Below are 24,957 nucleotides of genomic sequence, written 5' to 3' on the forward strand. Positions count from 1 at the left end.
CGAAATTGTTCGTGCCGATGTTTGAACCGTTGCCACCGCAGCACTTCCTGCGCATCGTTTTCCTACCGGTGGATTGTCGCTGAGACGCAACTTACGGTTTCGTTTCGCCACCTGATTCTACCGGAGAAAAACCTTCCGCCGATGGAGCTGCTCGATTAGCAGCCGCTGCCGATAAGTGCCCTGCTCGAGCCACGTTTCGAAGAGCTGTACTCGGACCGGTTCTCGCAGTTTAATCCGATCCAGACGCAGGTCTTCAACGCAGTTTATAACAGTGAGGACAATGTATTTGTTGGGGTGTCAACCGAGTCGGGCAAGATGACGATTGCGGAATTTGCAGTGTTGCGCATTTTACAGCAGAGTCCCAGTCACGGAAGTGGTATAAGTGTCGAAACAAATAGGACACCGTTGATTACCTTACCTGAACGTCCCTGTACCGGCGACTCACCCAGAACCCCAATTACTACAAACTGCAGAGCGTTACATGATGATGGCATGATCGCGGCGTAGTACAGCATGTCGTTGAATCCAAGGCCTGCTGGAAATCATCTCGAGGACAACCATTTGATGAGCTTGGCCGCGCGGCTGCCAAACAAGCTGACCGGATCGAACGGAACCGCTCACAAGTATGTCATTGAATACTAAATATTCAATGTACTAAAACAGAACATCAATTTTGGACCATTTCCTCCCATTCAGATTCATCAAGACATACCTGCTGCTGTAGGCGCTCCTATCCCGCCGCACACAAGAGCAGGACAAAGCGTTTCCTTCGGTTATTGCCGATTGACAGTGTTCTGCTTTCGCACGATAGCAACGTTACGATCTATCCGATGTCCAAGGACTACGTGGACGCGATTCGAACTGGCTGTGTTTACCCCCAATCAAGTGCATTGCTGGCGCCTCGATGCGTTAGTTGTGTTGTCCTCTGTACAGCAGCTGAATATGGCACGTGTACTGCTGGTTCATGTTGAGATACCTGGAGAGTCGTGCATTAGCATGGGTTCGCCAACGTCCGACAAAGATTCGGAACACGAGTATCCGGAAAGGGGTTCGAGCAGCAGCCGCAGCTCGAACTCCGCTGGACTGGAGTTCAGCGACGCATCGTGGTTGAGGAGCTCTCCTTCCGCCGGGAAGTGACGAAGGCCCGAAAGGATTACATTTTGTTCATTAAAAAAACAAAAGAAGAAAACAGCCTTGAGACACTCCCCCCCCCCTCCCATCCCTCTCTCCACGCTTATATCATTTTATTATTTAATATCAATATTTAACAAGTCAGCACACATGTAGGTTACGAAGATCGCGGCACGAATTATCAGCTTATCAGCAGCATCAGGAGGCAATTCAGTTCATGTTTGGTCGATCAGGAAGCTGAGCTCTTTGCAGTAATTGCTGAACTCATCGTCGAGCTTGAGGAAGTTGATGTCTGGCAGGAAGCTTCGCAGCAGGTCCAGAATGTAGTGGCCGGTAATCGTTTTCGAAGATTACCAGGACTGGTCCTGATCCATGCTCGTGGCATTTGGAACCTTTTTCCATTTATGCCCGTTTGAAAGCGGCGACGACTCGCCTTCCAGATGAGCAGCCTGATATTATGACGACGGTACGATATGCGACAAAAACGGCTTCGACTTGTCTTCTTCTTCATCGGCCTTAGCGGAATCGGTGCTAGGTGACATTCGAGCGAGTCATGGCCGATCATGACGACCATCAGGTTCATCTCCACCACCATACGCACCATGTCGAAGGCAATCTCCCGCAGGGTTGACTCCCCGCAGAATGCTCTGCAATCAAATTGAATTAGTATATATTTTTAATTTTAACTACTTTCATTCAACTCACCAACTTGTTCTGCGCGCATAAAATCTGCTGGATTCGACAAGCTTCTCTGGACGCTCTGCTTGCGTTCGACCTCGTGTGCAGATTGCGGCACAGATTTTGATCAGAACGGTGTTCTCGAGGCACGAGTTGAATAGCAGCGTTAGCTTGTCTGAAACGAGCATCTCCGTGATGAGTTTCAGCGAGATCAGCAGGCCGTGCTTCTGTTGGTCGATGCTGTTGTACAAACAAAATGAGCTTTTGGGTGCAGTTGATGATTTCGCGAGCAACGCCCTCTTCATGAGTTCATCGTTGGGAGTCATATCGAGCTGGAAGAGCACGTCGTTGTCGCTGTGCGCTTCGTAGTTTTGGCACCGGCCTGTTGCTCGTCAACCTGGTAGATGGAGCGGCGAGTACTTTTAACACTTGGATGACCTGCTTGAAGTCGTTCTTGAGACGAATACTGAGGACTTTGTGGTCCGGTTCGGCACGCAGTTCAGGCCATACTTTTGTTTGTCCGGGCTGAGTGAGATATTGCGCATGTTTAGCTCGTCGAGGATAAAGTTCATGACGCATTTGATGTCGTCCAGATATTTTCTTTGCTCTGGTTGATGACGATGACCTTCGTCAACGAGTACTTGATGTGGACGATTCTACGATCGCGCATGTCACAGCCCACTTCAACGACGGCCTGCATCCGAGAAACGGCACGCTCAATCAGCGGGTTGATGTACTTGCTATTCAACTCATCTGGAAGTGCACACTTTCCTCGTTTAGCTGGCGCAACCGCTGGACCAAAAACTCCGTCAGGTAGGGCGTAAACGGCGCCATCATTTGCATAATGGCATCAACACGTCGTACAGCGTATCCTGTGTGGTGCGAGCTCTGTTGCCGTTTTCACACCAGCTCAAACTGTCAAAATTGCACCAGCGTTTCAAGGCTTTAAACGCTCATGGTATGGCAGATTTTCAAATCAAAATATATTTTTTCAACGTATTTTTTAAATTTTATTAGCCTCTTAATGAATTTTTATACTTATAAATTGGAAGTTGTCAGATTTGTTGCTTTGTTGATATGTCAAGCTTCGTGTGTTTACCGGGTTCGAGTTAGCTTTGAGCTTTTCAGATTGACAATTCCAGAGTTTTTTTTTGAAAAGGACCAATAAACTATTGTCTTTCATATGTTTATAGGACCTAATCAAAAAAAACTCTAGAATTCTAAACCAACCAAAGAAATTATTTGAAAAAATCGTTGTTTTGTGAGTTATTTTAATTTTGTTTAGTCTTTTGTAATTTGTGAATCAAATCTGGATTTGTTTCAGATTCTTGATGGCCGTGATCTGCGTTAAATGTGGTTTCAATTTTGCGAAATTCAATCAGTTGGAAATGATGGAGGAAAAAAACAACTTTTTGAAAACATTTTAATATGACCATAAATAAATTCATAGTTAATAAATTCAGCCCCTTTAAAACACATAAAAAAAGTATGATAGAATTTACATGATATCACTACAATATCTGGCATACCATAATTTTCTATGTACCTTGACCATAACTGACAGCTCGCACGACCTAGAGCGTATCCAACTCGTGGTAGTAATCCTCCACGCCAAACCCAACACATACCAGTCGGTCAGCTGATCGATGAACTTGGTCAACCTCGGCACGACCATGTACAGATAGTATCAGCACAGAGAACAGATGTACATCTAGGCTCTAACTTGTGTGTAAACACTGTTGCACTAAAAAAAATACGTTGCATACAATCTTGCATCAAAGAAATTAGAGTGTGCAGGATACGCTTGGTGGCGCCACCGTCGCGGCTGAGAATACTTGACTTAACAATGAAAAAAAGGCTCAATAATTCCGAAAGAAATAAATGTTAACCTCGTTTAAATAGAAAATTCCCTTCTGTATAATTCCAGTTGACTAAAAATAATGCAAAAATGCATTAACATTAACGAAAACCTAACAGAAATTTCATTCAAAAATTATTTTTCAAGTGACAATTTAAAATAGTCCCTTTACAAATGTTATGTCCGATTTCGTTTTGTTCACCTTCTTTGGCGCGTAAAATTGCAACCCTCTGATGAAGGACAGTCAGACATTGGTCTGATGTCGTTCGTACAGAATGTTTTATGTAGTGATTAGATGGTCCAACGTTCTGCTACTGTAGGCCATCATGATTTTGGAAGTGGCGCTATCTAGGCGGATGGTGCACACCTAGCTCTTTTCAACGTATTTTGGTTTGAATTTATACACACGTTTTTCAATGCTGTTTGTTCAATGATATACATCTGTTCTCTGTGGTATCAGCAGCGACTCCTTGAACGACGTAATCCACACGTCCATCACGTTCGTCGAGCGCTTGCTTGCGTGACGACCCGCGTCATATCGTTATACAATCTTGTCCTCCATCTCGAACCGATCAATGTTCTGCAACAGGAAGCGAAACGCGGCAGGAACACGTCCTTCATGATGTCCTTGACGCCGTCTTCCTTGAAGCTGAAAGCGACATCATTATTAGCAACTACTTCTGGAGAAACGCTCAAGATATCAAACTCACCGCAAATTCTCCGCGCGCACATCCGGTGAATTGATGAGGTACAGCCGCAGCGCGTCCGCCCCGTACTTGTGCACCATCACCATTCCGGTGCGTCGCGTGGCGTGCCGTCCTAGATCATGCTCGTTCTCATCCGAGCACACCGTACGCGTAAATCGAACCACCTAGAAGACCTTGCCGGGGGTATGCGTTCCCTCGGAATCGATGTAATACAGCTGAGGACCGCGCTTGTCGTACCCGGCCAACATCATTCCCATGCTGATAAACATGCTCTTGTAGGTACACAATGTTGGACATGATCTTGCTGGTCGCGGCCACCGAAATGCGTTCCTTGTTGCGCAACTTTTAGATTCGGCACTCCTTGGCCAGCACCCAATCTCAGTACACACAATCGGCCGCACCACCCGCCAACGTTTCCAGCAGGTATTCGTTAATCTTGACAATCTTCTTCATCGTCTGTGAACCGATAAACTGACCGCCGGTGGCACGAGATCGACCGCCAGAATAACTTCACCCTGGAGCCGGAACCCGAGCGTCGTCGTTCCGTGATCAAAGTCCATTTTGATGCTGCTGGATTCGCCATCGGCCTGAAGTTTGGCCAGATTCTCCGCAGACTGCCGAATAGAAGAGAAAATACCCGGACAATGACTCGGATGTTAGCCAGTACGAACATAACCTCCTCCCGGTTCCGCTGCAAAAACCTACCTTATGGAACGGTGGAACCGCTAGCGACAGACTGTTTCCCAGTTGTGGGAGCCCATCGAAATGTCCCGCTGGTAGGATTGGTAGCCGCAAACGTCGGGAGAACCATTTTCCACCGAAAAATCACAAAAAATATAAAATTTTCCTTCTGCTGAACAGCTCACACGGTTTGACGGACGATGTTTGACAGTTTGCTCTGACAGAAGTTGTCAAAAAGTTGGAGAGAGCGAGAGAGAAACAAGAGAGAAATGAGCATGGCGGCAGCTGTCACGCGAGTGGTAAACTGCATTTAAAATGTATGGGGGAAATCATTAAAAATTAATTATTTTGAATATAACTCAAAACTGAGGCTTGAAAAGACAGTTGCTTTGGAGAATTTGAACGGTGTGCGTCGCGGTCAACACGCCGGATTTTCGTTGCCGTTTCCGTCTTTGTTTCCCCCGATGTGTGTGTATTTCGACCCGGGTGATTTCGCGATGTTGACAGTTGCTTTGGAGAATTTGAACGGTGTGAGTCGCGGTCAACACGCCGGATTTTCGTTGCCGTTTTCGATTGTGTGGGTTTTTCGGTCCGGGCGGTTTCGCGTTTTCGCATTTTATTTGGTTTTATCTTTCCACAGCCGGCTGTCTAAGATTGAATCATTAATGCTAAACTCAACACCAAATAACCGGGAAAAATCTCATCCGCATCCTCCGACTGTTTGCCTTGAGAATGCATAATACATCACACTATTAAACCAAATTTATTGATTATTGGGTCGCATCATCATCCTCTATGTTGAATCCTGGCCATTACCCTTACCCACTAACAAAATCCCAAGTAGAAGTAGTTTTCCGGCACACGTGGGGGTGTGGATATCGTATAGAACCCACCCTTGGTAGCAACCTGTGCTAACTAACATTCCCGTCCCAATCCCCCGAGATCTACAAACTGACATGGCGGGCGCCGTTGGTGGCCAATGACTGTTACCTATTTGCTTCAGATCTAGTTTTAATGATCTTGATGTTTTATCTTTTCAACGCATTCATACATGCTGTTGATAAGGGAAACACCATTAGATCGTTCAAGCGTATGGTCGGTTGTATTGATAGGATATTACGGTCCTGTTCAGCAACGGAGAAGGACAACCATGGGTGGTCTCTCATGCTCATGCTCATGCTCATGCTCAAAACTGAGGCTTGAAAAGTAGACGTAGTGATAGGTTATTTTTTTATCTACTACCAGGAGAAATTTTACCCGCCTCCCTTGCATGGTTTCGGAGATTTTTGGAAAAAACTGATTTTCCCCATATAAATTTTAATTTCTTACCACTACTCGTACAGCGCCATCTCTTAGAAAATTTTGCCTAGGCGGGTACCCCATTATCTTGACATTATTATTTTTGTAACTTCAAACTTTAAAATGCTCGGGATTGTTCATCTACACGTCCTTAAAGTGCCCCATACTTAAAATAAATGAAATTTTGTTTCATTTTCGAGAAAAACGAAAATTAGTGTAAGAGGTCACGGTGGCTCTTACGGCTTTTTGAAAACTTACCCGAGAAATTGACAAATTGTCGAACAGTCAAAATGTCAAAATGTCAAATTGTCAAATTGTCAAAATGTCAAAATGTCAAAATGTCAAAATGTCAAAATGGCAAAATGTCAAAATGTCAAAAGAAGTGGGAAATGCTTCCATGCACGGACAGGTGAGAAATCACGCGCAATCTACGAGAGGGAAACCCGCAAGAAATATTCGAGCTTTTTCAACCACTTTTACACCAACACATACTTTGTTTTCTTGTATTAGTGAACTCATTCATCTTATAGTTTGTTGATGTATTAGTGCGAGTAGCTTGCTTTTGCGCCTGTATGAGTGAGATGTGCCCATGCCCAAAAATGGTTCCCTTCGAGAAATAATAAGAACAAGACGCGTTTCCACACAGCATTATTTATTTCCAAATTATGTTCTTTTCTTGTGTTGGGCATCCTTCAGGGCGGAACATTCAAGAATTGAGAACTTTCGCGGCGCCATCCATGGCTCGGCAACGAGGCTCGAGCTCTCGCACTCCCGAGTTGATTGATGAACCTGAAAAGAACAGAAACAAATTTGTTTAAAAATTTGTTACTCAACACTTTTGTAGCAACCAGCAGCAACTATTCGTACCTGTTTCGAAGAAACAAAATGATTTCACGGCGGAGAACATTGAGGGCCGGTTCCAGTTGATTCAGTCCACTAGGAGATGGCTAACTTGTAAAATCTCAGCCAAATTAGCCTTCCGCAGGGCCAGCGGGAAGAGCAGCAAGCTTTTTTTCACATTTTCACCAAATTTTCTGCGTTTATTGGCAAATTAGCTGATTATAAATGAAAAAGTAGCAGCAGAAACAGAGCGACTTGTTTGAAGCGTGAAAATTTCAAACACAATGAAACGTCAGTTCAAGCTGTCAACCGTCCAGCAAGACGAGCACCAAAGTTCTTCGAATATATAAGGTGTGTCTGATTTGTCACAATAAATGGGTAGTAAAGTTACCTAATATCGAAACAATTTGGCAATGCAGAAATGTAATTACATTTGAAAAATGCTGAAATAATTACGCAAATTTTTAACTACTCAGGAACACGAAAACAAATTACGATTTCTGTAATAACGTTTTCAAGTCAAACAGAAATTCGTCATACCTTTTGATTCTTAAATTTTTGGTCGAGTATTACTGTTCTTTCACCATTGTATTAGATGGATAAGTATTGTAATATGATGCCTAAAGTATATTGTAATGATTTTTAATAAAATGTGACAACTTTCAAAATTACCAAAAGATATCTGTGGTAGGTTTAGTAATTATCTTGACATTATTATTTTTGTAACTTCAAACTTTAAAATGCTCAAGATTGTTAATCTACACGTCCTTAAAGTGCCCCATACTTAAAATAAATGAAATTTTGTTTCATTTTCGAGAAAAACGAAAATTAGTGTAAGAGGTCACGGTGGCTCTTACGGCTTTTTGAAAACTTACCCGAGAAATTGACAAATTGTCGAACAGTCAAAATGTCAAAATGTCAAACTGTCAAAATGTCAAAATGTCAAATGTCAAAATGTCAAAATGTCAAAATGTCAAAAGAAGTGGGAAATGCTTCCATGCACGGACAGGTGAGAAATCACGCACAATCGAGAGGGAAACCCGCAAGAAATATTCGAGCTTTTTCAACCACTTTTACACCAACACATGTATACTTTGTTTTCTTGTATTAGTGAACTCATTCATCTTATAGTTTGTTGATGTATTAGTGCGAGTAGCTTGCTTTTGCACCTGTATGAGTGAGATGTGCCCATGCCCAAAAATGGTTCCCTTCGAGAAATAATAAGAACAAGACGCGTTTCCACACAGCATTATTTATTTCCAAATTATTTTCTTTTCCTGTGTTGGGCATCCTTCAGGGTAGAACATTCAAGAATTGAGAACTTTCGCGGCGCCATCCATGGCTCGGCAACGAGGCTCGAGCTCTCGCACTCCCGAGTTGATTGATGAACCTGAAAAAAACAGAAACAAATTTGTTTAAAAATTTGTTACTCAACACTTTTGTAGCAACCAGCAGCAACTATTCGTACCTGTTTCGAAGAAACAAAATGATTTCACGGCGGAGAACATTGAGGGCCGGTTCCAGTTGATTCAGTCCACTAGGAGATGGCTAACTTGTAAAATCTCAGCCAAATTAGCCTTCCGCAGGGCCAGCGGGAAGAGCAGCAAGCTTTTTTCACATTTTCACCAAATTTTCTGCGTTTATTGGCAAATTAACTGATTATAAATGAAAAAGTAGCAGCAGAAACAGAGCGACTTGTTTGAAGCGTGAAAATTTCAAACACAATGAAACGTCAGTTCAAGCTGTCAACCGTCCAGCAAGACGAGCACCAAAGTTCTTCGAATATATAAGGTGTGTCTGATTTGTCACAATAAATGGGTAGTAAAGTTACCTAATATCGAAACAATTTGGCAATGCAGAAATGTAATTACATTTGAAAAATGCTGAAATAATTACGCAAATTTTTAACTACTCAGGAACACGAAAACAAATTACGATTTCTGTAATAACGTTTTCAAGTCAAACACAAATTCGTCATACCTTTTGATTCCTAAATTTTTGGTCGAGTATTACTGTTCTTTCAGCATTGTATTAGATGGATAAGTATTGTAATATGATGCCTAAAGTATATTGTAATGATTTTTAATAAAATGTGACAACTTTCAAAATTACCAAAAGATATCTGTGGTAGGTTTAGTAATTATCTTGACATTATTATTTTTGTAACTTCAAACTTTAAAATGCTCAAGATTGTTCATCTACACGTCCTTAAAGTGCCCCATACTTAAAATAAATGAAATTTTGTTTCATTTTCGAGAAAAACGAAAATTAGTGTAAGAGGTCACGGTGGCTCTTACGGCCTTTGAAAACTTACCCGAGAAATTGACAAATTGTCGAACAGTCAAAATGTCAAAATGTCAAAATGTCAAATGTCAAAATGTCAAAATGTCAAAATGTCAAAATGCACGGACAGGTGAGAAATCACGCACAATCTACGAGAGGGAAACCCGCAAGAAATATTCGAGCTTTTTCAACCACTTTTACACCAACACATGTATACTTTGTTTTCTTGTATTAGTGAACTCATTCATCTTATAGTTTGTTGATGTATTAGTGCGAGTAGCTTGCTTTTGCGCCTGTATGAGTGAGATGTGCCCATGCCCAAAAATGGTTCCCTTCGAGAAATAATAAGAACAAGACGCGTTTCCACACAGAATTATTTATTTCCAAATTATTTTCTTTTCCTGTGTTGGGCATCCTTCAGGGCGGAACATTCAAGAATTGAGAACTTTCGCGGCGCCATCCATGGCTCGGCAACGAGGCTCGAGCTCTCGCACTCCCGAGTTGATTGATGAACCTGAAAAAACAGAAACAAATTTGTTTAAAAATTTGTTACTCAACACTTTGTAGCAACCAGCAGCAACTATTCGTACCTGTTTCGAAGAAACAAAATGATTTCACGGCGGAGAACATTGAGGGCCGGTTCCAGTTGATTCAGTCCACTAGGAGATGGCTAACTTGTAAAATCTCAGCCAAATTAGCCTTCCGCAGGGCCAGCGGGAAGAGCAGCAAGCTTTTTCACATTTTCACCAAATTTTCTGCGTTTATTGGCAAATTAACTGATTATAAATGAAAAAGTAGCAGCAGAAACAGAGCGACTTGTTTGAAGCGTGAAAATTTCAAACACAATGAAACGTCAGTTCAAGCTGTCAACCGTCCAGCAAGACGAGCACCAAAGTTCTTCGAATATATAAGGTGTGTCTGATTTGTCACAATAAATGGGTAGTAAAGTTACCTAATATCGAAACAATTTGGCAATGCAGAAATGTTACATTTGAAAAATGCTGAAATAATTACGCAAATTTTTAACTACTCAGGAACACGAAAACAAATTACGATTTCTGTAATAACGTTTTCAAGTCAAACAGAAATTCGTCATACCTTTTGATTCCTAAATTTTTGGTCGAGTATTACTGTTCTTTCAGCATTGTATTAGATGGATAAGTATTGTAATATGATGCCTAAAGTATATTGTAATGATTTTTAATAAAATGTGACAACTTTCAAAATTACCAAAAGATATCTGTGGTAGGTTTAGTAATTATCTTGACATTATTATTTTTGTAACTTCAAACTTTAAAATGCTCGAGATTGTTCATCTACACGTCCTTAAAGTGCCCCATACTTAAAATAAATGAAATTTTGTTTCATTTTCGAGAAAAACGAAAATTAGTGTAAGAGGTCACGGTGGCTCTTACGGCTTTTTGAAAACTTACCCGAGAAATTGACAAATTGTCGAACAGTCAAAATGTCAAAATGTCAAAATGTCAAAATGTCAAAATGTCAAAATGTCAAAATGTCAAAATGTCAAAATGTCAAAATGTCAAAATGTCAAAATGTCAAAATGTCAAAATGTCAAAATGTCAAAACGCAAAATGTCAAAATTTCAAAATGTCAAAATGTCAAAAGAAGTGGGAAATGCTTCCATGCACGGACAGGAGAGAAATCACGCACAATCTACTAGAGGGAAACCCGCAAGAAATATTCGAGCTTTTTCAACCAAAAATTTTGAAATTAAATATGTCTTTATTGAACATTCTTATAATAATTACATTTCTTTTACATGATAAGTGGTATGGCCTAATGCTCTTCATCTTTGTTGTATTTTTCGTTTTATTATTAACTGATCACATTTATTTATTTGCTTCAAATTTTTTTACATTATTGCATTGAATTGAATACATTTGGATAAAAAAGAAAAAAAAATCACTTAAACAACTAATCCTAACCTAAAACTAAAAAAAAAAAAAAAAAAAAAACCATTGAAATATTCAAAATCACTACAACGAGTAAACTACGAACTGTATTTTAAGATGAATGCTCCAAGAGTTCTTACTTGTTCCTGGCGAGTTTTGCACCCACGCAGAGTTGTTGTCATCTCGATGAAAATGTTCAGAAGTTCTTGTGCTGAAAACAGGTCACTACTGCCTTCACCCGTTGATGTTGGTTGGTTTTCCCTCGGTTGCTGACTGAAGCCTGGAGGTGTTGTATGCTCTGCAACTTTTTGCCGCTGATTCAACGGCAATGGCTGCAGATTTGGAACCACTCGAACAGATCCTGCTCCTGGTGACGCCAAAGCAGGAAAATCCACGTCCGTGTATGCTGGTGGTGTTTTGCGACGATTTGATTGGTGCCTCGTCGTCGCTTGCTGCCGAATTTTCACAAACTCAGCTCGTTTTGGGCAGCTTCGATTCTTGGTAGAATGGTCGCCGCCGCAATTGAAGCATTTAGCTTCGATGTTCTCGTTGATTGTTTCGCAAGCTTGTGTTTTGTGCTCACCTCCGCAGGTTGCACAACGACTCTTGATGAAACAGTTCCTTCCACCATGTCCAAACTGCAAGCAGTTCGAACATTGCGTCACGTCACGGTGCACTGGACGATAACGTTCCCAAGTCACGATGATGTTGAAAATGGCCCGAACTGCTTTCAGCTCAGACGGCGTTGTCGATCCTTTCTCGAGATGAACCAGGTACAGTTGATCACGATACTTGATGTCCTTGTTGTGTCTCGTCATCTTGAAGACTTCGATTACGTTCAACTTCAGAGTTTTGAGCTCTTCTTTCAGCACACTCACATCCATGTCGTACAGGCCACGGAGGACCTGTTTCATGGGGCGTTTACCTGGATCGTCATGGCTGTAGTATTCAATCTTGGTGTTGTTCAGGAAATCCCGAACGTAGTTGTAATCCTTTCTGGTAGGTAGCAGAATTTTGAGTCCATCAGCACACAAGCGAATGGAAGCTCGTAAAGCACCAGATTTGATAAACCCGGTCAGCCACTTTCGCACCGAATCCGATGACGATGTTTTCACAAAAATGGGTGGCAACTTTTCCCGTCGTTCAAATTCTTCCTTCTCGCTCACGTCCACAGGGAGGGTAGCAAACTGGTTTCCAGACGAATTTTGAGCGTCCTTGCTCAAACTGCCTGGCTTTGCAGGTAGCGCTTCGGCATTCTTTAGCTTTTTTAAATCTGCCGATCCTGCTGGTGAGGACCGCCTCTTTTTCTTGCCCTGAGGCATTTTTGCACTTTTTAAGCACTTTTCAGGAGCTAAAATCCAGGAGTACCTCACTGAATGATGGTCCACAAAGGAATGATGCTTTTTCAACCACTTTTACACCAACACATGTATACTTTGTTTTCTTGTATTAGTGAACTCATTCATCTTATAGTTTGTTGATGTATTAGTGCGAGTAGCTGTTTTTGCGCCTGTATGAGTGAGATGTGCCCATGCCCAAAAATGGTTCCCTTCGAGATATAATAAGAACAAGACGCGTTTCCACACAGCATTATTTATTTCCAAATTATTTTCTATTCCTGTGTTGGGCATCCTTCAGGGCGGAACATTCAAGAATCCAGGTTTTTAAGCGAAGATGGCGTTCGAATGGTGAACGCCCGAAATGTCAAAATCACGCAGTGGTACCAAAATTACGCAAAAAGTGTGCCATGGCATGACAGCAACATTTTTTTTTCTAATGTTGGTGCTACTGCGCGATTTTGACATTTCGGGCGTTCACCATTCGAACGCCATCTTCGTTTAAAAACCTGGATTGAGAACTTTCGCGGCGCCATCCATGGCTCGGCAACGAGGCTCGAGCTCTCGCACTCCCGAGTTGATTGATGAACCTGAAAAGAACAGAAACAAATTTGTTTAAAAATTTGTTACTCAACACTTTTGTAGCAACCAGCAGCAACTATTCGTACCTGTTTCGAAGAAACAAAATGATTTCACGGCGGAGAACATTGAGGGCCGGTTCCAGTTGATTCAGTCCACTAGGAGATGGCTAACTTGTAAAATCTCAGCCAAATTAGCCTTCCGCAGGGCCAGCGGGAAGAGCAGCAAGCTTTTTTCACATTTTCGCCAAATTTTCTGCGTTTATTGGCAAATTAACTGATTATAAATGAAAAAGTAGCAGCAGAAACAGAGCGACTTGTTTGAAGCGTGAAAATTTCAAACACAATGAAACGTCAGTTCAAGCTGTCAACCGTCCAGCAAGACGAGCACCAACCCAGTCAAATCAATCCGAATTCTGAAACGGAATCTAATTAGAATCGTATACAAATTCCGTTTCAAACGCAACAACCGGTTCCGTGTTCGAACCGGTTGTTGCGTTTGAAACGGAATTTGTATACGATTCTAATTAGATTCCGTTTCAGAATTCGGATTGATTTGACTGGGAAAGTTCTTCGAATATATAAGGTGTGTCTGATTTGTCACAATAAATGGGTAGTAAAGTTACCTAATATCGAAACAATTTGGCAATGCAGAAATGTAATTACATTTGAAAAATGCTGAAATAATTACGCAAATTTTTAACTACTCAGGAACACGAAAACAAATTACGATTTCTGTAATAACGTTTTCAAGTCAAACACAAATTCGTCATACCTTTTGATTCCTAAATTTTTGGTCGAGTATTACTGTTCTTTCACCATTTTATTAGATGGATAAGTATTGTAATATGATGCCTAAAGTATATTGTAATGATTTTTAATAAAATGTGACAACTTTCAAAATTACCAAAAGATATCTGTGGTAGGTTTAGTAATTATCTTGACATTATTATTTTTGTAACTTCAAACTTTAAAATGCTCGAGATTGTTCATCTACACGTCCTTAAAGTGCCCCATACTTAAAATAAATGAAATTTTGTTTCATTTTCGAGAAAAACGAAAATTAGTGTAAGAGGTCACGGTGGCTCTTACGGCTTTTTGAAAACTCACCCGAGAAATTGACAAATTGTCGAACAGTCAAAATGTCAAAATGTCAAAATGTCAAAATGTCAAAATGTCAAAATGTCAAAATGTCAAAATGTCAAAATGTCAAAATGTCAAAATGTCAAAATGTCAAAATGTCAAAATGTCAAAATGTCAAAATGTCAAAATGTCAAAATGTCAAAATGTCAAAATGTCAAAATGTCAAAATGTCAAAATGGCAAAATGTCAAAATGTCAAAAGAAGTGGGAAATGCTTCCATGCACGGACAGGTGAGAAATCACGCAAAATATACGAGAGGGAAACCCGCAAGAAATATTCGAGCTTTTTCAACCACTTTTACACCAACACATGTATACTTTGTTTTCTTGTATTAGTGAACTCATTCATCTTATAGTTTGTTGATGTATTAGTGCGAGAAGCTTGCTTTTGCGCCTGTATGAGTGAGATGTGCCCATAGAGCTATCTAAGCCTGCTCTCACGCACACTAGCACACCATTTGTTTTGCTGGCGGGTACAAAATTTAACCTCAATCTTTTTCGTGTACGTACACGAAAAACATGCGCACGTAGATAACTCTATGCCCAAAAATGGTTCCCTTCGAGAAATAATAAGAACAAGACGCGTTTCCACACAGCATTATTTATTTCCAAATTATTTTCTTTTCCTGTGTTGGGCATCCTTCAGGGCAGAACATTCAAGAATTGAGAACTTTCGCGGCGCCATCCATGGCTCGGCAACGAGGCTCGAGCTCTCGCACTCCCGAGTTGATTGATGAACCTGAAAAAAACAGAAACAAATTTGTTTAAAAATTTGTTACTCAACACTTTTGTAGCAACCAGCAGCAACTATTCGTACCTGTTTCGAAGAAACAAAATGATTTCACGGCGGAGAACATTGAGGGCCGGTTCCAGTTGATTCAGTCCACTAGGAGATGGCTAACTTGTAAAATCTCAGCCAAATTAGCCTTCCGCAGGGCCAGCGGGAAGAGCAGCAAGCTTTTTTTCACATTTTCACCAAATTTTCTGCGTTTATTGGCAAATTAACTGATTATGAATGAAAAAGTAGCAGCAGAAACAGAGCGACTTGTTTGAAGCGTGAAAATTTCAAACACAATGAACGTCAGTTCAAGCTGTCAACCGTCCAGCAAGACGAGCACCAAAGTTCTTCGAATATATAAGGTGTGTCTGATTTGTCACAATAAATGGGTAGTAAAGTTACCTAATATCGAAACAATTTGGCAATGCAGAAATGTAATTACATTTGAAAAATGCTGAAATAATTACGCAAATTTTTAACTACTCAGGAACACGAAAACAAATTACGATTTCTGTAATAACGTTTTCAAGTCAAACACAAATTCGTCATACCTTTTGATTCCTAAATTTTTGGTCGAGTATTACTGTTCTTTCTAAAAGGCGGAGCTTTAAATAAACGGTCTTTATTGTAACAGGTTTGAGGTAGGAATGAAAATTATTTCTGGTGACACCTTGCCGGTGTCCTATGATCGTTGTCATGCAGTTGTTAGCGGTTGCCACCAAGCTGCTCGCGGTTGCCACCTAACACCCCCGCTCAATCGCGGAGTCCGAGCTTGGTCCGGAGCGCTTCGAACTGTCCGCGTGCTCGTCGGCACATGGATCGCCTTCTTGATTGGCTGAAGGTCCACGTTGTAGACCTCGCCTCGCTTGACTCCAACTCACTGTTGATGCCATTCTTCGAAAGGTTGAAGTCATTACTCCGCTTCAAAACTTCAATCGTCGACGCCAGGTTCTTCGGGACTGCCTCAGTGTTCCATGCACAAACAATCAGGACGTCCTCGGTGGAATCTGTAATGCGGCCACCAACAGTACTTCTGCTAAACTGTGTACAATGGTCAGGGAACTTACCCGGGGTTCTGCGCTCCCGTTCGCTGCGCCTCGTGGACCCTTCTGCTGGGCAGTGGTCACGTTCTGGTTGCGAAGGGAGCGCGCCGGAATGTTCCTCCTCGCCCTCGTCATCCGTCAGCTCAGCAACGACTTGCTGTCCTCCAGACGAATCCTCCACGGCCTCGTCCTGGTCTTCCGTCAGCTCTGCAACGACGTCTTGTAGCTCAGACGGACCAGCTAAGCGCTCCACGACACTCTCGCCATCTGGAACAGCAGCAACAGGCTCCTCCTCAACCGGTTCAATCACAGCACCCGCTGTTTTCGGTTGATCTTGTCGGCGCACGTCAAACACCATGTCGCGTTTCCAGTCCGACTTCCTTATCACGGTTCTCGTCTGCTTCGCTGCTAGACTCACCCCGCACGTGCATCGCCTTGGCCAGTTCTTGATCTTGGGAAAGCTCTCCACCATCTCGTTCCTCCAGAGGTTTCTCATGTTCGCCTCCTCAAGATGGCCAAACCGACGATGCCACAACTCGTAATCGTCGTTCTTGGATGCCATCGCAGTAGCACGTGTGCCACCAGTTCCGTCGTTCCGATAAACATCCAGCGCGTACAATTGGCCAGATCGCCGACCGTGGCACACCACGCGTCCACCTTTTTCGATGGAAACGACGCCTCCGGCGATCTTCAGCTCCATGCCGATGTCCTCGAGCCGCCGCACCGAGAACAGATTGCACTGCAACTCCGGCACGTACAGCACGTCGTTGACTACTGCATGTAGCCACTTCCCGTTCAGTAGCATCTTCACCCGCACGGTGCCGGCCGACTCTGCAACCAGCGATTGGCCAGATTTGGCCACAGCAATCCGCACTTTCCGATCCAATGGTCGCAACTCCGCAAAGAGCGACTTGTTTCGCACCATGTGAGCCGTTGCTCCGGAATCCAGGTACCACTCAATTCGTCCGTTCATCGCAGCAGGCGACGTCGAAAAAACACCAGCGTTGTCCGTAGCAACACCAAACGCGATCTCGTTTTCGGTCGTCACGTTGGCTCCGCTTCTCGGGTTTCGCGCAAACCTGCCGGACTTGAATTCTGGCTCCCTTTCGTCCGATCGTCCATCGGGGCAGTCTGCTCGCTTGTGACCGGGCCGGCCGCAGCCGAAACACCTGATCTCCCGTCTCTTGCCGACAAACACAGACTCACCCAATCCTCCATCTTCTGGATCCTGCGGGGCAGCTTGCGCGTTCCGCTTGACCTGCTCGTCCAGGACCCTTTTCTTGACGTACTCGAGCGTCAAGTCCTTTGGCTCGATCGTCTCGACCGCCGTGATCAGCGCGTCGAACGATCTCGGCAGGGCCAACAGCAGCTGGCAAACGATATCCTCCTTCTCCAGCTTGACCCCGGCCGTCTTCAACTCGCGTAGCAGCTTCTCAAACTGGAGCAGGAAAGCCGGAACATCGCCGCCCTCCACCAGCCGTAACTCCTGGAACTGCTTCTTCAAGAAGAGCTTTCCAGCGATTCCGACGCGTTCGAACACGTCGCGCAGCGCGTCCCAGGTCTCCTTGGCCGACCGCGCGTCCTTCACGTGGTCGAGCTGGTCCTCGGCAATCCGGTTGACCAACAGATTCCGGCAGCTCCGATCTTCGGCCACCCGTTCCGCCCGCAACGCTCGCTTCCTCTGCTTATCGTTCGCCGAGTCCGATTCCAACTCCGCCAGTCCCGCCAGGTCCAAGGGCGCCTGAACACAATGCAGCAGGCCCTTGTCCTCAAGCAGGACCTCCACCCGGAATTTCCAATTTCCGTAGTTCGTCCCGTTTAGCAGCCAAATTTTCTCGTCAGCCATCTTCGGAATTTCTTGAGAAAAACTTCTTCAGTGCAAAACGTGACCTGGGCCCATAACCTAAAATGCGGAGCTTTAAATAAACTGTCTTTATTGTAACAGGTTTGAGGTAGGAATGAAAATTATTTCTGGTGACACCTTGCCGGTGTCCTATGATCGTTGTCATGCAGTTGTTAGCGGTTGCCACCAAGCTGCTCGCGGTTGCCACCTAACACTTTCACCATTGTATTAGATGGATAAGTATTGTAATATGATGCCTAAAGTATATTGTAATGATTTTTAATAAAATGTGACAACTTTCAAAATTACCAAAAGATATCTGTGGTAGGTTTAGTAATTATCTTGACATTATTATTTTTGTAACTTCAAACTTTAAAATGCTCAAGATTGTTCATCTACACGTCCTTAAAGTGCCCCATACTTAAAATAAATGAAATTTTGTTTCATTTTCGAGAAAAACGAAAATTAGTGTAAGAGGTCACGGTGGCTCTTACGGCTTTTTGAAAACTTACCCGAGAAATTGACAAATTGTCGAACAGTCAAAATGTCAAAATGTCAAACTGTCAAAATGTCAAAATGTCAAATGTCAAAATGTCAAAATGGCAAAATGTCAAAATGTCAAAAGAAGTGGGAAATGCTTCCATGCACGGACAGGTGAGAAATCACGCACAATCGAGAGGGAAACCCGCAAGAAATATTGGAGCTTTTTCAACCACTTTTACACCAACACATGTATACTTTGTTTTCTTGTATTAGTGAACTCATTCATCTTATAGTTTGTTGATGTATTAGTGCGAGTAGCTTGCTTTTGCACCTGTATGAGTGAGATGTGCCCATGCCCAAAAATGGTTCCCTTCGAGAAATAATAAGAACAAGACGCGTTTCCACACAGCATTATTTATTTCCAAATTATTTTCTTTTCCTGTGTTGGGCATCCTTCAGGGCGGAACATTCAAGAATTGAGAACTTTCGCGGCGCCATCCATGGCTCGGCAACGAGGCTCGAGCTCTCGCACTTCCGAGTTGATTGATGAACCTGAAAAAAACAGAAACAAATTTGTTTAAAAATTTGTTACTCAACACTTTTGTAGCAACCAGCAGCAACTATTCGTACCTGTTTCGAAGAAACAAAATGATTTCACGGCGGAGAACATTGAGGGCCGGTTCCAGTTGATTCAGTCCACTAGGAGATGGCTAACTTGTAAAATCTCAGCCAAATTAGCCTTCCGCAGGGCCAGCGGGAAGAGCAGCAAGCTTTTTTCACATTTTCACCAAATTTTCTGCGTTTATTGGCAAATTAACTGATTATAAATGAAAAAGTAGCAGCAGAAACAGAGCGACTTGTTTGAAGCGTGAAAATTTCAAACACAATGAAACGTCAGTTCAAGCTGTCAACCGTCCAGCAAGACGAGCACCAAAGTTCTTCGAATATATAAGGTGTGTCTGATTTGTCACAATAAATGGGTAGTAAAGTTACCTAATATCGAAACAATTTGGCAATGCAGAAATGTAATTACATTTGAAAAATGCTGAAATAATTACGCAAATTTTTAACTACTCAGGAACACGAAAACAAATTACGATTTCTGTAATAACGTTTTCAAGTCAAACAGAAATTCGTCATACCTTTTGATTCCTAAATTTTTGGTCGAGTATTACTGTTCTTTCAGCATTGTATTAGATGGATAAGTATTGTAATATGATGCCTAAAGTATATTGTAATGATTTTTAATAAAATGTGACAACTTTCAAAATTACCAAAAGATATCTGTGGTAGCTTTAGTAATTATCTTGACATTATTATTTTTGTAACTTCAAACTTTAAAATGCTCAAGATTGTTCATCTACACGTCCTTAAAGTGCCCCATACTTAAAATAAATGAAATTTTGTTTCATTTTCGAGAAAAACGAAAATTAGTGTAAGAGGTCACGGTGGCTCTTACGGCTTTTTGAAAACTTACCCGAGAAATTGACAAATTGTCGAACAGTCAAAATGTCAAAATGTCAAAATGTCAAAATGTCAAAATGTCAAAATGTCAAAATGTCAAAATGTCAAAATGTCAAAATGTCAAAATGTCAAAATGTCAAAATGTCAAAATGTCAAAATGTCAAAATGTCAAAATGTCAAAATGTCAAAATGTCAAAATGTCAAAATGTCAAAATGTCAAAATGTCAAAATGTCAAAATGTCAAAATGTCAAAATGTCAAAATGTCAAAATGTCAAAATGTCAAAATGTCAAAATGTCAAAATGTCAAAATGTCAAAATGTCAAAATGTCAAAATGTCAAAATGTCAAAATGTCAAAATGTCAAAATGTCAAAATTTCAAAATTTCAAAATTTCAAAATGTCAAAATGTCAAAAGAAGTGGGAAATGCTTCCATGCACGGACAGGAGAGAAATCACGCACAATCTACTAGAGGGAAACCCGCAAGAAATATTCGAGCTTTTTCAACCACTTTTACACCAACACATGTATACTTTGTTTTCTTGTATTAGTGAACTCATTCATCTTATAGTTTGTTGATGTATTAGTGCGAGTAGCTTGCTTTTGCGCCTGTATGAGTGAGATGTGCCCATGCCCAAAAATGGTTCCCTTCGAGATATAATAAGAACAAGACGCGTTTCCACACAGCATTATTTATTTCCAAATTATTTTCTTTTCCTGTGTTGGGCATCCTTCAGGGCGGAACATTCAAGAATTGAGAACTTTCGCGGCGCCATCCATGGCTCGGCAACGAGGCTCGAGCTCTCGCACTCCCGAGTTGATTGATGAACCTGAAAAGAACAGAAACAAATTTGTTTAAAAATTTGTTACTCAACACTTTTGTAGCAACCAGCAGCAACTATTCGTACCTGTTTCGAAGAAACAAAATGATTTCACGGCGGAGAACATTGAGGGCCGGTTCCAGTTGATTCAGTCCACTAGGAGATGGCTAACTTGTAAAATCTCAGCCAAATTAGCCTTCCGCAGGGCCAGCGGGAAGAGCAGCAAGCTTTTTTCACATTTTCGCCAAATTTTCTGCGTTTATTGGCAAATTAACTGATTATAAATGAAAAAGTAGCAGCAGAAACAGAGCGACTTGTTTGAAGCGTGAAAATTTCAAACACAATGAAACGTCAGTTCAAGCTGTCAACCGTCCAGCAAGACGAGCACCAACCCAGTCAAATCAATCCGAATTCTGAAACGGAATCTAATTAGAATCGTTTACAAATTCCGTTTCAAACGCAACACGGAATTTGTATACGATTCTAATTAGATTCCGTTTCAGAATTCGGATTGATTTGACTGGGAAAGTTCTTCGAATATATAGAGTTATCTAAGCCCGCTCTCACGCACACTAGCACGCCATTTGTTTTGCTGGCTGGTACAAAATTTAACCTCAATCTTTTTCGTGTACGTACACGCAATACATGCGCACGTAGATAACTCTATAAGGTGTGTCTGATTTGTCACAATCAATGGGTAGTATAGTTACCTAATATTGAAACAATTTGGCAATGCAGAAATGTAATTACATTTGAAAAATGCTGAAATAATTACGCAAATTTTTAACTACTCAGGAACACGAAAACAAATTACGATTTCTGTAATAACGTTTTCAAGTCAAACAGAAATTCGTCATACCTTTTGATTCCTAAATTTTTGGTCGAGTATTACTGTTCTTTCAGCATTGTATTAGATGGATAAGTATTGTAATATTATGCCTAAAGTATATTGTAATGATTTTTAATAAAATGTGACAACTTTCAAAATTACCAAAAGATATCTGTGGTAGGTTTAGTAATTATCTTGACATTATTATTTTTGTAACTTCAAACTTTAAAATGCTCGAGATTGTTCATCTACACGTCCTTAAAGTGCCCCATACTTAAAATAAATGAAATTTTGTATCATTTTCGAGAAAAACGAAAATTAGTGTAAGAGGTCACGGTGGCTCTTACGGCTTTTTGAAAACTCACCCGAGAAATTGACAAATTGTCGAACAGTCAAAATGTCAAAATGTCAAAATGTCAAAATATCAAAATGTCAAAATGTCAAAATGTCAAAATGTCAAAATGTCAAAATGTCAAAATGTCAAAATGAGGGGCAGGACACACCTAATCAATTATTGTAACGCTAATCAACTAGCGTAATTATCTGTCAATTAGCTAATCAATTAGCGCTGAACTGACACGTCATTCCCACCCCGATTTAAACTCATTTTGAGTCATTTTGACAGCAGCAAACGTGTTTTGTTTCCAATGTTTTTGGAAGGATTCTAAAACCCCGATTCGGAATTTCGTGAAAATTGCTCCTTCCAGGACGACATTTATCGTTATTCTTGGGGTCCAAGCGAAAGAGGTGGACTGTGCCACCAATCCTGGTCATTATTTTCGGGGATTTATTAATTGTTTGGAGTGAGAAGTATGGTTTTGAAGCACAAATATAGGTTCAATCTTTGGTGTCCCCAGCGGAACTTCCCGGAGATCGAGCTTTTATTAGATGGTCCTGGAGTTTCTCCGCATCAGGTACCGGCGGATGATGCTTCCACCAAGTCGTTTTTATCGTTGGGGGGTCTGTATGAAGTTTTTGTTTTTGACACGGATTTCTTTAGATGCTGCCAACTCAGCCAAACTCCCTTTTTTTCGGTGGCACGATTTTGGTTCTGCTACCGCTTACTGCTATTGTGGCAGTAACGATCTAAAAACGTGGCCCAGATAGGTTGGGCTGGCCGTAAGCAGAAGGTTTGCTTTTTTCACAGACCGATAACCGGAAACAAGGAAGCAAACACGGTTCTAATAATTCAGAACATTCGAATCGAACTTCTTCCGGGGGGGAATTTTAAGGCGCTTCGAAGTTGCGGACCTTCATGGAAATTGCGAATAATTCAACGTTAGACGAGTTAGAAGAGGAAAAGAAAAGTTTACGATGTCCAGAATGTTGTTGCCTGGGTAATATGATCACTAGTTCCATTGTGATTCCGGCAGTGCTAATTACCAAAAGATCATCATTGACGTGGGACGGTTCTTGAGCTGTACTTTCATTCGAAAGAAATTCCCCCACCCCCATTCGTAAAAACCAAAGTTTATTTCACACGTAATCTCCAGATCAGAATGATAATCCGGCTATCCCCAATTTAACACTCGTGTTACAAATGATAGCCTTTTCGAGACATGAGATCTGCTCAACACCAACAATATTTCGTAGTCCAGGAATGTACTCTTGAACCCTTCCGAGTGCGGTCAAACCGGGCAAACTTCCAGGTACATGCTCGTGTTGTTCCCCTAGTTCCAACTGCAAATGTTCACGCTGCCGTCCTCCGAATCGCTCCAACACTTCCTGAACGCCCTTGGTCGGATGCGCCAACATGAACTTCAGAGGTGTTCCCGGCATCATCGAACACTTGTCCACCAGGTGAACCACCCCGTCCTCCAGCAGCAACTGTACAATCTGGTTGACGGACTCCGTCTTCAGCACCAACGCAATGTCCTCCACCTTCGCCTTCGAAAGCTTTCTCACACTTGCTCAATGCGTTCGCCACCGGTTCATTAAAACCGTCATGGTTCGGCGGCGTCATCGCACAAGCTTGCACCAACGCTTACAGCAGGGACTGCTCCACCAAACTAAACCGTGCCTACCCACCCAAACATCGACTGAATCTTGTCCATCGTCCGTCCCCGTCATCTTGTTAATCTTCCTCAACTTCCCAAACACGTCGTTGACTGCGTGCGGAGCCGGCCGGAACATCATCCGATAGCTACTCTTGCTCTGCTCCGCCACCAGGCCCAAATCCCTCGTCGTCTGTGCGTCCATCAAAATTTGCGCCAAACTTCGGCCCGTGCTCTGCCTAATCGCATCATCAACGAGTACTCCCGTCATGTCCAACTCGACGCCCGCGTACGCAGGCGCCAAGCAAGCCGGTTCAAGCTTAAGTACACACTCACCAGCAGATCGTCCGGACTCAGAATCAGAATCACCGAGCAGAAGTAATTGGCCAGAATCTCGATCATCCGCAGCCACTCGATGATCTGTAACGTCCGCGCCAAGCAAGTCACCGTTTCGCCGTTTGGCCAGAACTTTCTCCCGTATTGTACTCCGTCCCGTAGTTCTTGGAGGCGGCCAGACTCGCCGCAACCGCCTTCTCTTTGCGCTCGTGGAGAAACTCATCATGTTGTTTTTATTGTTCACCTCCTTTTCGGCGATTCCGACGGTTCGCGCTTCACTTCCTTCTTTACAACGGTAAAAGTCTTCTTTTTAGCCGACTTGAACGATCCATGGACTCTGTCTGGATCTGGACTTTCTATACATTTTTTTCCTCCTCCTGGAATGCTGTCGCTCGGGGATTTCTTGACCGATGAGGGGCTGTGAAAAATAGTCGTTTTAGCCAGCTCCATAACAGTGAATCGGTTATAATCTACCTACCTGGCCTTCCCGACGTTTCCTCCTCACTGAACGACACAATTCGCCTTCACTTCGTCGACTTACGTCCCGGCCGCCGACTCTTCGGTGGAGGAAGCCACCAGTTTGGGTTTCTTGCCGGCGCTGCAGACCACGGACGTGACGAAAAAACAAAAACAAACGACCTTCCACAATAAACAGCTGTTTGTTCTGCTGCTGTCGGATGACACCGTGTTGGAGTTGGGACTTCTTTTACATCCGGCGTACGAAAATGACTTCGTCATTTGCAGTGGCACCAGCAGCAACCGGGTCCCGACGGAATTTTTGTGGCTTAAGAAATCTGCGCAAAAAAATTGTTTTTGTTTTGTGTTTTTGACATTTCTTCATCAGACCAAGATAATGATAGAAGGTGGGAACTGAGGGGCGCGACAATAGTAAGAAATTAAATAAATTAATTAATGAACTGC

General features: G+C 42.3%; 1 protein-coding gene, 6 long non-coding RNA genes and 1 pseudogene across 7 annotated transcripts; all 8 read right to left on the bottom strand.

Annotated features, from left to right (window-relative positions):
• Window positions 1-4,503: 4,503 nt before the first annotated feature.
• On the bottom strand, window positions 4,504-6,877 carry LOC119766185 (annotated as a pseudogene).
• A 112-nt stretch (window positions 6,878-6,989) lies between these two features.
• On the bottom strand, window positions 6,990-7,487 carry LOC119766743. The gene is made up of 2 exons (XR_005277092.1): window positions 7,222-7,487; window positions 6,990-7,143 (listed from the first exon to the last, which is right to left on the bottom strand). It is a non-coding gene; the product is annotated as an uncharacterized LOC119766743 (long non-coding RNA).
• A 939-nt stretch (window positions 7,488-8,426) lies between these two features.
• LOC119766746 lies at window positions 8,427-8,933 on the bottom strand. The gene is made up of 2 exons (XR_005277095.1): window positions 8,663-8,933; window positions 8,427-8,584 (listed from the first exon to the last, which is right to left on the bottom strand). It is a non-coding gene; the product is annotated as an uncharacterized LOC119766746 (long non-coding RNA).
• Window positions 8,934-9,837: 904 nt separating this feature from the next.
• On the bottom strand, window positions 9,838-10,340 carry LOC119766744. The gene is made up of 2 exons (XR_005277093.1): window positions 10,068-10,340; window positions 9,838-9,991 (listed from the first exon to the last, which is right to left on the bottom strand). It is a non-coding gene; the product is annotated as an uncharacterized LOC119766744 (long non-coding RNA).
• Window positions 10,341-12,963: 2,623 nt separating this feature from the next.
• LOC119766747 lies at window positions 12,964-13,664 on the bottom strand. The gene is made up of 2 exons (XR_005277096.1): window positions 13,396-13,664; window positions 12,964-13,317 (listed from the first exon to the last, which is right to left on the bottom strand). It is a non-coding gene; the product is annotated as an uncharacterized LOC119766747 (long non-coding RNA).
• A 5,325-nt stretch (window positions 13,665-18,989) lies between these two features.
• Window positions 18,990-19,523, bottom strand: LOC119766748. The gene is made up of 2 exons (XR_005277098.1): window positions 19,225-19,523; window positions 18,990-19,146 (listed from the first exon to the last, which is right to left on the bottom strand). It is a non-coding gene; the product is annotated as an uncharacterized LOC119766748 (long non-coding RNA).
• Window positions 19,524-20,729: 1,206 nt separating this feature from the next.
• LOC119766742 lies at window positions 20,730-21,231 on the bottom strand. Its single transcript, XR_005277091.1, has 2 exons — window positions 20,965-21,231; window positions 20,730-20,886 (listed from the first exon to the last, which is right to left on the bottom strand). It is a non-coding gene; the product is annotated as an uncharacterized LOC119766742 (long non-coding RNA).
• Window positions 21,232-23,157: 1,926 nt separating this feature from the next.
• Window positions 23,158-24,920, bottom strand: LOC6042154. Its single transcript, XM_038252333.1, has 2 exons — window positions 24,515-24,920; window positions 23,158-24,454 (listed from the first exon to the last, which is right to left on the bottom strand). Exon 2 carries the CDS (start codon window positions 24,260-24,262, stop codon window positions 23,666-23,668), a length of 597 nt encoding a protein of 198 aa, XP_038108261.1. The 5' UTR covers window positions 24,263-24,454; window positions 24,515-24,920; the 3' UTR covers window positions 23,158-23,665.
• Between the last annotated feature and the right edge of the window lie 37 nt (window positions 24,921-24,957).

Source organism: Culex quinquefasciatus, chromosome 2 (genome assembly GCF_015732765.1).
Source record: "Culex quinquefasciatus strain JHB chromosome 2, VPISU_Cqui_1.0_pri_paternal, whole genome shotgun sequence".
Classification (NCBI taxonomy): Eukaryota; Metazoa; Arthropoda; class Insecta; order Diptera; family Culicidae; genus Culex; species Culex quinquefasciatus.

What these genes read in the sequence shown, in the direction of transcription:
- LOC6042154 (XM_038252333.1), bottom strand. Translation starts at nt 24,262, where the DNA reads ATGATGAGTTTCTCCACGAGCGCAAAGAGAAGGCGGTTGCGGCGAGTC.